The 14,286-nt window shown below is 41.5% G+C and overlaps 1 protein-coding gene across 4 annotated transcripts in view; it reads right to left on the bottom strand.

Annotated features, from left to right (window-relative positions):
• Window positions 1-14,286, bottom strand: part of ANKRD44 (ankyrin repeat domain 44) — a 209,311-nt gene that overhangs the window by 43,950 nt on the left and 151,075 nt on the right. For 2 of the 4 annotated variants that reach the window (XM_075000784.1, XM_075000782.1), the window contains exons 17-18: window positions 7,492-7,518; window positions 2,788-2,859 (exon numbers count right to left, since the gene is read on the bottom strand). In XM_075000784.1, coding sequence (XP_074856885.1) covers window positions 2,788-2,859; window positions 7,492-7,518 — 99 coding nt within the window. The remainder of the gene's footprint in view (window positions 1-2,787; window positions 2,860-7,491; window positions 7,519-14,286) is intronic. The other 2 variants (XM_075000785.1, XM_075000783.1) reach the window with 1 other exon arrangement.

Below are 14,286 nucleotides of genomic sequence, written 5' to 3'. Positions count from 1 at the left end.
TTTACGCCACTAGAAACCAAAGAATGCTTCATTGTAGAACCCTGCCTGATGGACTTCCCATTTACTGGATGTTAAAACTTTTATTGGTTCAGCACTCTATTGCCTGTCCTAGACCTCAGGCCAATCTGATAGGGGGGATGGGTAAAGAAGAAAGCAAAGCACACTTCTGGCACCAGGTTGATTTATAAAAAAAGTAGTGACTTGCTAAAAATTGGAAACTAGACGTCCTAGGAATGCTTTGACTCATACACCTTTGGAAGTCCACAAGAATGACACCCTCCTTTGGTCAACTACTTCTCCAGCACCCACCTCATTTTTTAACACACAGATATACAAGAAACTGCATTAAGAAAACCTTAAGGTTGCAGTGGTAGGCAGCCAAAAGTCAGGAATTGGCAAAATTATGTTTGTGCCAGGTTGGAAGAGGGTGAAAAGGACTTTAAAGGGGTGAAAAAGAAAGTCAAATGTTGATACAATCTGTAACTTTTTGCAAAATTTCCCAGCACAAATTGCTGTCTTAATTAAGATTTTATTAAATATATTAATACTCCAGAAAAAGGGGGCTCCCTTAAATTAGTGAAATCTAATTAGAAGCAAGATATTTTCTTCCTTAGGTTTCTGATTCTTCCAAGAATTATGTACATGCTTAGTCCAGTGCTGTGAGTCATCCCATAAAAAGAACTACTCAGAGTGCAAGTGATATAGAGGTGCTTAAATCTTAGATGTGCGGGTAAGGTGTACTTAAATCTTTGCAGAATCAGGGCCGTGTTTATTTTTAGTTCAATTAAAGATTCTGCAGCAGTCTTCAGAAAAAAAAATAGTTGCTTCAAAACCAAGATGAGCAATTAAAAGAAGTCAGATGTATGCATATGTGAAGGGTGCTCTGTAGAACCAAAGGTTGCACAACAGGGTAATCTATTGAATTGCAATGAAATTGACATTAAACTCCACAGCAAAAGTTTTGTGAAAAGCAAACACTGAACATATGTCACAAGGGAAAGAAGAAATAATTTATAACAAAGAATTTGATATACTTCTTCCCTTTTCCAGTGAATGACCAGTTTTCAGGCAGATTTTGATTTTCATTTATTTAGGCTATGTCTACACAACAGCCCTATTTCAAAATAAGCTATTCCAGAATAGCTATTGCAAAACAGAGCTGCTATACAAAAGAATGTATTTCAAAATAGCATGTGCATAGTGTAGACAACAGCAAAGCTATTTCAAAATAACAGCTGTTATCTCAAAATGACTTGGCTGTGTGTCCCTAGCCACATTATTCAAAGTGAATCAACTAACAATTCTTGGTTTGTGGTTTATTTGGGAGCAGTTTGCTGTAAAGTCAGAATTTGTGATAATTTGATTGGTCAGCGAGTTCACATGGAATGGTTGTGGTCTGAGACTGAATGAGACTGCTTTGTAGAATAGGTTTCTGGTGCAAATGATCACAGTTACAAGCTTGAAGGTTTGTTTACATCTGACGTTTCAGAGGACATGTGTTCCAGTAAATTCAAACAAAAAAGAGGGATGAAACCATCTGAAGTCCATTCATTTAATAACTGCAGTGACTATCCAGGGAAATTATTTGCACAGTTCACCCAGCTCTAGCGAGCATGTACTGCACTGCTTTTTGTTGGACTCAAAGTCACGTGGTGGGAGGAACCATTGGTTTTGTATTAACTTCTGCAGAGTTGAAATGGTTCATGAAAAAGGAATCACTATACAGACAGACACACAAATGTAAAAGAAGTATAAATGTAACACAAATGTACAAAAGCCCCACTGATGGTCACTGAAGTTCAAAGTTAAGTCTTATGTTTCATCCTTCTAAAAATAGCATCAACTAAGTATTAAAGAAATGAATTCTTCTTCTGATGTGCAGCTAACTCCTATCAATATTAACAGAAAACATGCTTATGTATCCAAGTGAAGATTAACCCTGAGGACTCAGAATTTCCTGGCTTTTAGCTATGAACCAGACTATTAACTTTATTTAAAGATTCGATTGGCCTTAATATTTATAGAATACAGTGGGCATGTCGCTTTTCTTATTCAAATTGGTTTTACTTTGCTGTCACATGAGGATAGGACCCCTATATTTTAAGTATAATTAATATGATCATACACAAGTAGTAACATAAAAAATTTCAGAATCATTTGTAGATGCAAAAATGAATCAAGATTTTCCAAAAAAGACATTCCCACAGTAAACTACTTAATCCTTCTTTTGGGACCATAAACGGCTACATTTTGAGAAGTGCAGAGCAGTAGCAGCTCCTGAGTGCTCAGCACTTTTGAAAAGCAAGCCAAGTCAGGTACCTCTGTACATGGAACTAGGTGTGTGGTCTCTAGCTGAACCTGACATACCCACACTAGCTCTGATCAAACTAGTATACTAAAAATAGAACGCAGGCATGGTGGTGAAAGTGACCAACTATTCAAAGTGCATGGCCATCAGAGATGCTAGATATGTAACTTGGGGGGCTTGCATCTCCTGGAATCGGGCATTACACTTTTGGTTTGAAGTGCAAAAATACCCTTAGATAGGGACCACCACAAGGATTAAGGGCTTTTCAAAAGACACTCACAGTGAGCTGTGCACCTGGCTCCCTTACTTTAAAAAACAAACAAACAAACAAAAAAAACCAGTGGCCATTTTTTTAAAATCTTGGCACTAAGTCCCCTTCCAGCTGTTTCAATGGAGAGCTAGATTTAAGTAAAGATTACATTCGAGAAGTTAAGTGGGTATGTATCTAACCAAAAACTGAATATGTACCACATACTTACAGCTAAATGCAAAGGACTTTTAGTAACTACTATATCTGGTTCATCAAAAATGTTGCTGTTTTTTTCCAGAAGCTAAAAAGAAAAAGAAGAAGAGTTTTAAAACATTTTATAAAGCATAAATATTTCCAGAGTAACCTAAATCAAATCAAGTCACAACATACAACTTGTTAAAAGCAGAATTAAAGTTACTTAATGGAGAGAGAAATGTTTTCCAGGTTTACTATATACCAGCTAAAGTACCAGGATGATTTTAAAAGTAATCCTCAAAAGTACCTTATTTCTAAGCATAAAGGTAAATGCTAAGAATCCTGCTTCTATACAAGTGTCTTTCAGTACCAGAGTATGACATAGTCTTCTGTATGTAAAACAGATGTTATATTTAGTCAACTGTGTCTGTAAAATAGATGCTACACTTAAAAGTCAATCTGGTCACTCAACTCAAAATTTCCATTGATTTTTAATGGCAGCAGGATCACCACCTTAATTTGTTCTCTTTTGAATGTCTATTAAGTTGTAGAAATGGGGGGTGGGGGGGTTAGAAAAAAGACAAAACTCATTCTTATATGCACAGGCCTCATATGTAGTTATGCTAAATTGAATGATAGGAAGCAAAAGTTCACATGTGAATATTTGCAGTATTATCACCTGCAAGGCTTCCTGGAAATTACCTCACGGGCTAACCAAATTCCTGTCCTAGCTTGACTTTTACTCAGAGTGAGTTCTGTATAACATCTGTCACGTCAAGTGTCATAAATTATCAGGCAGAGGAAAATATTTCCTTTTCAGTCATTGCCCATATCAGAAAGATTTTAGTGAGCATTGAAGAGCTTTTTGTTGTGATTTCCCCCACAGAATATTTTGCAATTATTTCACATGAAGAAATCAAAACTAGTTTAAGCCCCAGAGCATTCTCATCCATGTTTTGAATCCCACTGAAACTGGAAGGACAACTTGCATGAGAAACAGATAGCACAGTAAGGAACAAGGGTTTTCAGAACAGAGCCCTTAACCTAATTATGAATTATAACAAAACTGTAAGAAGAATGTGACGTGTTTGTATATGCAGTAGCAACATTACATTGGTGTGACTGTTACTATAGAAGCTAGGAGCTCTAGTCATGGACCAGTCCAGGACCCCCTCATACTAAATCCTGTTCAGATAGAAAGCAAAGTCCAATAACTTGTCCAAGTGAAGCTACCAGGGTGGTGATGGGTTTGTATATGTTGCCAATAGTGTGCATGGAATGTTACATTATATTTAAGGACAGTTCCTGTCCTAAGGCATTTGCAATCTAAGATGAGTACAGGTATGACAGCAAGAGGATGGTGGGGAAAAATAACATCAGGCAAGGGTAAAAGGACAGAAAGGTTGATGTGTAATTAAAATAAACTTGTGGGGATGCAGAAGCCATGCTAGCTCTTTTTATGATGCAGATAGATAGCTGAGGACTTGGAGGAGGAGGTGGCTTTCAAGAAAGAGAAGATGCTTTAGTGGCATGGTTTAGAATGACAGTCCACGCATGTGCGGCATGTTGGAATAAGGTATGAAGATGCTTGTATGAGGAGAAGACAAACTGTAGACACAATATCAATTTTTCCCTGGTGTAATTCCATTGACTTTAACAGAGTTAAACCAAGAATAATTCTGGCCCATCATAATTATCCAATCTGGTTCCCATATAGTGTTAACAATCCAGTCAAATGCCACAAAGATATGTATATACATAATTCTACCATAATTCCAGGAGAATAAACTGCTTTTTATTTAAAAATACGTGTTTAAGGTTTAGAAAAATATCTTAATATCAGACACTACTGATAATTTAACATTCCTGTATGTTAACACAAAATATACTCCTTGCACACACAGGCCTTAGCAATTTGAATCTATAATAAAATGTAACTCTGAGCTTTCAGAATATTAGGTGATGTGGGATAGGAGTTGGATTTAGTTTTCCAGTTTGGGTTCATCTCTAATTCCTGCCTTGTGTTCCTCTCTCTTCAGAAAGTTATTTAACGATTTATGAAAAATCCTTATGTAATAATGTGCATTTGGGATGACAACTGGGATTAGATTTTAAGATGCCTGTTTGATACATCTGTTTTCTTTGGAGAAATTTCCCAATGACAGTCATTATATACATTCATATGCAGCTCTATTTTAATCTATACATTTAGCCAGTAGAATTCAGTTCCACGAAACATGCTCTTGTACAGGCGATTAATCTGAATTCCCATTTTCTCCACTGGGTTATTAAAAATAGAAGGTGGCCACTAAACTGATTCCCTTGTCTACTTAACACTTACCCCTTAACACTTAATTAAATTTCTCTCACTTACTCAACATCAAACCACTACATTTTAGGATCAGACCCTTAACATGGAAACATCTCTCTTGATCCATTAGGATGCTCTAGAAGTCTTTAAGCAAGACAGATAATTGTCTTTCAAGCAGGGCAAATATAATTTGCAAATAGCCAGAATTATGGCTCTTGATGAAGAAACTGCAGGATTGGAGAGCTTTCACAAAAGGAATCTTAGTGTCGTAGAATTAAAGCATCTTAGACTATGTCTGTACAACCGCAGAAGATTGACCCACTCAGGGTCAACCTTCCAGGGTTTTGTTTTGTGCATGCACAAAACTGCACTTTCCGGGTTCAAACTAGACCTTGGAATTTATTGCAAGTGGCGAGGATTAAGGAAGGGTGACGGGAGAAACACTCCCATTGACCTTCTTCTGTACAGACAGACATTGAAGTTGATTGCTGATAACTCAATTTTAGCTACGCAATTGGTGTAGCTAAAATTACATATCTGTGACTGACTTCTATGTTTAGTATGGACATAGACACAACAGAATAATCTTAATAAGCTTACTATTCAAAATGCTGAATTTCTCCATCATGATATCAAATATAAACACAAATTTGATGGTAAAACTGGTCAGAAAATACAAGACAAGAAACTTACAAAAGCAAATAAGTTTAAGAAGTTCAAGGTGATAGAAATAATGATTTTCAGTACATATAGCTGCATGTAATTCTTCATATTACTTATGGCTAAATTTGCACGGGGTTCTACAGAATTCAACATTATACCCATACAAAAAAGACAAAAATGGCCAGGCCCATGCATTCATTACACATCAAAGTTTGCAGGAATTACATACAATTAAGTATTTGTTTAAACCAATTTAATGCTCATTAAAGGCATCAGACTGACATCCCTACAGACCAAAATGCTCTTAATGAACAGAACCAGCAAAATGTTGTTTTGCTTTTATGATGTGAACACTTGTACACTGGAAATAAACCAGAGATTAACTCATTTCCCACAAACACACAAAAAAAAAAATCCAATTACTATCAGCTGTTAGAAATGGTTGGTCACTTCTGCACTGCAGTAGATAAAACCAACCACCTGGGATGAAAGGCTCCTCATAATCCATTTCTAACCCCTGAGCCACCTACATCTCTTAGTTGCCTACATTTTTCACTAGTAGGCTTCTAGGACAATGAGTAGGTATCAATAGCCTACCACCATAAAGGGATATTTTAAGGAAAAACAGGGAGAGACACTTTTAAAAGATCAGAGATAAGATATTCACACTTTCAGTTTTTCCCCAGTTGATTTGGCACGTTAAAATATCCAGTTCATGTACGAAGACTTGCAGAAAAGACTTAATTTTCGTTCACACCCAGGCTAACTTCTTCAGACTTTACCTTGTAACCCTGCAGGGCATCTAAGAGCCGGATGCTAATTCCCAAAGTTAGGTTGCCCAGAGAATTCACCTGTTGACTCAGCACTGCTTTCAATGGGTGTTAGGTCAGTTTAACTACCTCACTTGGATGTGGATTTTTCACACCCAAGTGACATAGGTCAGGTCCATACACAGGAATTACTGGGGTGTGTGCGCTTTTTTTGCAAATATGGACCATCCCTCCTCCACAGTGGGCCCTGCCCTTCTCCCTGCAACCTCAGCTTTTCAGCTGGCTCTGCCACACCACACCACTCCCGCTCCAGCCATCCCCAGGAGGGGAGAACTACCTGGGGCTGGGGCTGGGGCTGGGTAGCAGACAGCAGCAGCAGCCATAGGGGATCGCCTCCCTGCAACCTCCCTCACCTCCCCACCACCACTCAGTGCTCCAGCTCGACCTCCCAGCATGCTGAGACCCACTTCTCTGTGGGCAGCTGAGCGGCTTTCAGCCATTCAGCAGGGCTCAGTGGGCTCGGAGGAAGCGGCTGAGTGCTGCACAGTGAGTGGCAGGGAGGGAGGCTGCAGGAAGACCATTCCCTGCAGTTGCCACTAGCTATCCATCCCATGCCCCAGTAACTGGTGGCCAGGCAGATTGGGGAGGGTTAGGGGTTTCATATTATCAATAGCAGCATTCATTTAAGATACAAGCAGTGACAGACCAGTCAGGTACATGCGCTTGACTGACGGGGCCTGGAAAATCACAGTGATTACAGAAAAGCAAAGTATTTTCAAGCAGAAGCTTAAAATCTAGTCTTTAGTCAAAGGAACTGATTTAAATAAAAGCGACACACATGCATTTAGCTGAAGTACACAGCATGCTGGTTAAGAAATTGTGATAGTTCTGCCAAGTTCATAAAAGAGTGAATATAAGAAAAAGTGTAGAGTGCTAAGAATTTTAAATGAAAATCAAAATACACACCATGCAATCATTTTTTTCGTTTACTTACTATATCCAATGGAGTGTTGCTTGCAATCTGATTAAAAATGGCAATTAGTAGAATTAAAATACAGAATATGAAAATAATTTGGTGCACTGCAGATGTTTCTTTTTCAGTTCTATGATTTACAATAAACTAAATTACCAATATTTATTGAAAATTTTTCATGAACTAGGTCTCTGATCCCACAGGTATCTATTTGTATATGTGCCACTACTAAAGCAAATTGGAGAACTCATTACTGAAATAGTGGGCTGGTGAACATGTGCTATATGGAGTTGAACATTTTCTTTACTGGAAAAAAAATAGAAAAGTAAAGGAGAAATACTATGGAACAAAAATCTACCACTTAGCTATCTGTTCAATGGGTACTGCTACAGATCAGTCAGAGAATCATAGAATACTAGGATTGGAAGCGACCTCGACAGGCCATCGAGTCCAGCCCCCTGCACCAATGACAGGACCAAGTACTGTCTAAACCACCCCTGAGACATCTATCTAACCTGTTCTTAAATATCTCCAGCGATGGAGATTCCACAACCTCCCCGGGCAATTTATTCCACTGTTTGACCAACCTGACAGTTAGAAACTTTTTCCTAATATCCAACCTAAACCTCCCTTGCTGCAGTTTAAGTCCATTGCCTCTTGTTCTATCCTCAGAGACCAAAAAGAACAAGTTTTTTCCCTCCTCCTTATGACACCCTTTTAGATACCTGAAAACCAATATCATGTCTCCCCTCAATCTTCTCTTTTCCAAACTAAACAAGCCCAATTCTTTCAGCCTTTCTTCATAGGTCACATTCTCTAGACCTTTAATCGTTCTTGTCACTCTTTTCTGGACCCTCTCTAATTTCTCCACATCTTGAACTGCGGTGCCCAGAACTGGACACAATACTCCAGCTGAGTCCTAACCAGCACAGAGTAGAGCGGAAGAATGACTTCCTGTGTCTTGTTCACAACACAACTGTTAATGCATCCCAGAATCATGTTTGCTTTTTTCGCAACAGCATCACACTGTTGACTCATATTTAGCTTGTGGTCCACTATAACCCCAACATCCCTTTCTGCTGTAGTCATTCCTAGACAGTCTCTCCCCATTCTGTACGTGTGAAACTGGTTGTTCCTTCCCAAATGGAGCACTTTGCATTTGCCCTTATTAAACTTCATCCTGTTTACCTCAGACCATTTCTCCAATTTATCCAGGTCATTTTGAATTATGACCCTATCCTCCAAAGCAGTTGCAACCCCTCCCAGATTGGTATCATCTGCAAACATAATAAGCGTACTTTCTGTGCCAATATCTAAATTGTTGATGAAGACATTGAACAGAACCTGTCCTAACACAGACCCCTGCGGAACCCCACTTGTTATACTTTTCCAGCAGGATTGAGAACCATTAAGAACTATTCTCTGATATATGCTTACAGTTATAAAGTGCTTTTGTAAGCTAGTAGAAAAACCCTAAAATGTAAAATAAACTACAGGTTGAACCTCTGTAGTCCAGTACCCTCAGGACTCAACCAGTACCAAATGAGAGAATTTGCTGGACTATGGGAGGTCTAGCACATTATCAACACTTGCATTGCTTACTGAGCTCTTAGAAGACATTTAGGGGGTAAATTACAGCTAAATATCAGCACAGAACACAGAGCCAGGACCGATGGCTGTAAGTAAACTTTATGGGACAACAGGAAACTTGGTTACACCCGTAAGTGGTCATCCAGCAAACTGAAATCACGCGAGATTATAGATGTTGCTGGACAAGTGTGTTTTGGATTACAGAGATTCAACGAGTATTTGAAAAAAAAGTTTAAGAAGCTAGATAACTCTGCCAGCAACCCAATTATCGCACCAAAGAAACAAGGATGATTGTTTATCATTGGAAGGAACTGGTACAAGTGCTGAAGACACCATCCAGGGGCATGTGCAGCTTGACCTGCTGCTCACTAACAGGGAAGAACTAGTGAGCAAAATAGAAGTGAGTGGCAACCTGGGCTGCAGTGATCACGAGATAGTAGATTTCAGGATTCTGACAAAAGGAAGAAAGGAGAGCGGTAAACTACATACCCTTGATTTCAGAAGAGCAGACCCAACTCCGTGAGAAAACTGATGAGCAGGATCTCTTGGGAAACTAATATGAAGGGGAAACGAGTTCAGGAGAAATGGCAGTATTTTAAAGAAGTCTTACTGAAGGCACAGGTACAAGCCATCCTGATGTGCAGCAAGAAAAGCAAATATGGTAGGCAACCAGCGAAATCCTTGGTGAGCTTAAACTCGAAAAGCATGCATATAAGAAGTGGCAACTTGGACAGATGACTAAGGAGGAGTCTAAATATATGGCTGGCGAATACCGGGGAATAATCAGGAAAGCAAAAGCACAACTAGATTGTCAGCTAGTAAGGCATGTGAAGAGCAACAAGAAGGGTTTCTACAGGCACGTTAACAATAAGAAGGCTGTCAGGGAGGGTGTAGGGCCCTTACTGGATGAGGGAGGTGAACCTGGTGACAGTGTGGGAAAGGCTGAAGTACTCAATGTTTTTCCCACCTCAGTCTTCACGGACAAGGTCAGCACCCAGCCTATGATACTAGGCAGTACAGTATGGGAAGGAGCTGGGCAGCCCTCGGTGAATAAAAAGCAGGGTAAGAGCTATTTAGAAAAGCTAGTGCACACAAATCCATGGGTCCTGATTTAATGCATCGAAGGGTACCAATGGAATCGGCAGATGTCATTGCAGAGCCTTTGGCTATTATCTTTGAAAACTTGTGGAAATTGGGCAAGGTCCCATATGATTGGAAAAAGGCAAATGTAGTGCCCATATTTAAAAAAGGACAGAAGGACAATCCAGGGAACTATAGACCATCGGCCTTACCTCAGTCCTTGGAAAAAATCATGGAGGGGATTAGCTTCTACGATGAGGTAACCGGCTCTGTGGACATGGGGAAGTCAATGGATGTGATCTACCTTGACTTTAGAAAAGTTTTTGATACAATCTCTCACAACAGTCTTGCCCATAAGTTGCCCCAAGTATGGATTGGATACATGGACTGTAAGATGGATACAAGCTGGCTAGACCTTCAGGCCCAACGAGTAGTGGTCAATGGCTCTATGTCTGGTTGGCGGTCACATTCAAGTGGAGTGCCCTAAGGATCGGTTCTAGGGCTGGTATTGTTCAACAGCTTTTTAATGACCTGGATGAGGGGATGGATTGCACCTGTAGAAAATTTGCAAATGACACTAAGCCAGGGGGAGAGGTAGAAAGCTTGGAGGGTTGGAACAGGGTCCAGAGTGACCTAGATAAATTGGAGGATTGGGCCAAAATAAATCTGATGAGGTTCACCAAAGACAAAGGCAGAGTCCTGCACCTGAGACTGAGGAATCCCAAGCACTGTTACGGGCTGGGACTGACTAGCTAAGTAGCAGTGCAGCAGAAAAGGACCTGGGGAATTACAGTGGAAGAGAGGCTGGATTTGAGTTAGCAGTGTGCCCTTGTAGCCAAGAAGGCTAATGGCATATTGGGGTGCATTAGGAGAAGCATTTCCAGAAGATCTAGAGAAGTTATTATTTCCCTCTATTTGGCACTGGTGAGGCCACATCTGCAGTAGTGTGTCTCTGGGCCCCCCACTATAGAAAGGATGTGAATGCACTGGAGTGGGTTCAGCCGAGGGCAACAAAAGTGATTAGGGGACTGGAGCACATGACCTATGAGGCTGAGAGATTTGGGCTTGTTTAGTTTGTAGAAGGAAAGAGTGAGGGGCAATTTGATAACAGCCTTCAACTTCCTGAAGGAGGGCTATAAGAGGATGGAGAAAGGCTATTCTCAGTAGTGAAGGATGGCAAAACAAAAGCAATGGTCTGAAGTTGCAGAGGGAGAGGTGCAGGTTGGATATTAGAAAAAACTATTTCACCAGGAAGGTGGTGAAGCACTGGAATGCATTAACAAGAAAGATGGTGGAATCTCCATCCCTAGAGATTTTTAAATTCCGTCTTGACAAAGTCCTGGCTAGGATAATTTAGCTGGGGTTGATCCTGCTTTAGGCATTGAGGGGGGACTAGATGACCTCCGAAGGTCTCTATCATCCTATGAACTTGGACTAGTCCTAAAGCTGGCAATTAGAAACACCACCCTGCATCTTAAGCAAGGGTTTGGTTTGTTGGGCTGGCCAGAAGGAGAGAGCAATTCTTGATGGCTTTGGGAGAAGAGGAGGTGAGACAAAAAAACTGCTGGAAAAAGCCAGTGTCGTGGCTGACAACACCCAAGAATGACGTGTTTTAAAAAAAGCATCAGCTTGTGCTGGAACCCTCTCCTCTTATTAGCACACACTTTCCCTTCCTGTTCTGGTGGCAAATATACCAGGTTATTGGCTATATCTATCGTAGGCATTATGCTAGCTGTCCCTTTGAGATGGGGAGGGGGTGAAGAATTTTGTCCCCTTCCATCTTATTGGCCCAAGTGCAGTTAGTGTTTTGTTGTTTTTTTTCCCCCTCCTGCAGAGCAGGTTCAGGCAGGCCCTGCTCATGAAGACCATGAAGGGGGGTTGGCCACATGTCACAACTAATTATTTAAGTGTACAGCAGATGTTCAGTGGAGATACTCCATAAAAGAAGACATACAGTAATGGATAAACATCTTGGGGGAAAGGACCAAAGAAGGGGTGATTGGTAATTGCACAACCTGGGGGTAGATGAGGACTCCTATAATTGGTACAGCACAGAGCCAGCCCCCCATCATTATAGTCCACCTTATCCCTCTTACAAGAGGGGTGCTCAATAAGGCCCCAGCAATGGCTGTAAAGTCAGTCCCGTTAATGTTGAAACCTTCCAGCTGTACAGCGCTGCCTTCCTAACAACCTCACTTTCTCTGTTAAATACATATGAAAAACTAAAGCACATCTTTAAATTGCCTTCAGGAGGGCTAGAATGGCCATCATAACCCTATCTTCATTATACTTGTTTGAAACAATTGCAAAGATGCAATTATACGTATTATGCTGACAGTGTCTAACCATAATGAACTCAGGTTATGCAGTAAAACATTGTTACATCGTTTTATTTTGAGTAAGATTCTGTGCATTACCAAAAATAGATTTACCAACTAATCTTTAACCCAGCAATAATTTTACATATTGCTATTCTTACATTTCATTATGGTCCTTGGCATGTACCCCATAGCTCTGTCCACTGGAAGAAAGGCAATGGGAGGATATTGCTGCTGTGGGGATAAGAGTCTTTGTCATTGGTTTGTGCTATTAATGTCAGGAAACTTTTTAAATTACATAATGTGGGTACATGTGATTTTCCCCTCTGAATTTCAAACTTTGATTTGGGACAACAAGCAAAGGCATCAAAATAGCCAAAAGGGAATACGAGGGAATAAAGAGGGATACAGAATAGTGAATGAGAGGTCCTCGTGTTAAAGCAGTTTAGAGGGAGATATGCTGCTCTTCAGTTATAAGGATGGTTAGGGACTCTGACATCCACCCTGCACCTCCAGTCACCAATGCCTCCATATTGCAAGGTGCAAAGCCATACAGGCATAAGTGGTCTGTATGTATGTTATGGACGTTAATGGGTAACCAATTAAGCAGCAGGGGCTGGTGCAGCCCCCCCTTCAGCTGTGGGCAAGGAGCTGCTCCAGACCAGCAGGTCTGCCATGGGCAGGGGTGCCCCAGCAGTCCCTTTCCACAGCAGTGTGGTAGGGGTGGTGGTAGCCACAGGGGATATTTTTCCTTCTAGCCACCTGTTCACCACCGAGGTGGTAATGCCAATAGGATCAAGCTCATCCCTGGTGCACTCCCTTAGCACTGGCATCTGACCTTTGATTCCAGCTCCAAACAAGAGCTCCAATTCCTAACTGTTGATGCCTGCTCTAACCACTAGACATGACCATCCACATCCCAGATGGGAAATACTGACACACACTCACTCAAATACGTGTGCCTACCCTTCAGTCTCTTATGAAGGGCTGGTTACAGATGGAGCTGATTCAGCTAGCCACTCTCCTCCCTGTTTGTTTAGCTGCATGATGTCATTCGCTGCTCCACAGATATTCCATTCGTATCCCAGATGACGCATGTCATCAGGCGCGAAGGCCGCCTGATTTTCAGTCTGACGCTAAGGCTGAGGTCACCGGTGCAGGGATTCTAGGGGGCGCGACACCCAAGTGCCTCTGCTCCACCCCCTCCTTGCCCCTGCTCCCTGCCTTCCCTACCCAAGCCCCTCCCCTCCTGCCTCTGCTCTGCCCATACCCCACCCATTCCCTGGCTCTGCTCCACCCTTGCCTGTCCGCACCGCGGCGCTTCCAGTGGGTGCAGGGGCGGCTTCCCCCTCCCCTGAAGCTGCACAGCCTGGGAGGAGCACTTTTGGGCCGCGCCACTGCAAGAGGGGGCAGGACTGCCCTCGTACTCATCGGAAGCAGCATGGCACTCACGGTGAGTGCAGCGCTGGGGTGCATGTGGCCCCTGCATCATCTATTTTGGGCTGGTGGAACAACTCGGATATCAAAGCCATGAGCAAGTTCCTCGAGTCATCCCAAACAAGCGCTGATAAAGGCCTTGACGCTATAAACACTTGTGCATATGCCTCATTTTCAGTTCATGCTTCATTTTTCCAGAATTGAAAGCATGTCATAAAACAGCAAACATGGTATTCTGTATACAGCCTTATTTGTATGGATTAACTAGTTCAGTTGTTTTTGGAGATTGTTTTTAACTAAGAGGAGCCACTTTCGGTATCCCTCCATCTGTTGTGGCAGGGTCAGGCCAGAAAGCTGCGCATTGAGACGACGTAGCAAAGGACACCTGGCA

The sequence above is a fragment of the Carettochelys insculpta genome, chromosome 8, assembly GCF_033958435.1.
Source record: "Carettochelys insculpta isolate YL-2023 chromosome 8, ASM3395843v1, whole genome shotgun sequence".
Classification (NCBI taxonomy): Eukaryota; Metazoa; Chordata; order Testudines; family Carettochelyidae; genus Carettochelys; species Carettochelys insculpta.
This window is presented reverse-complemented; position numbering and strand designations above follow the sequence as displayed.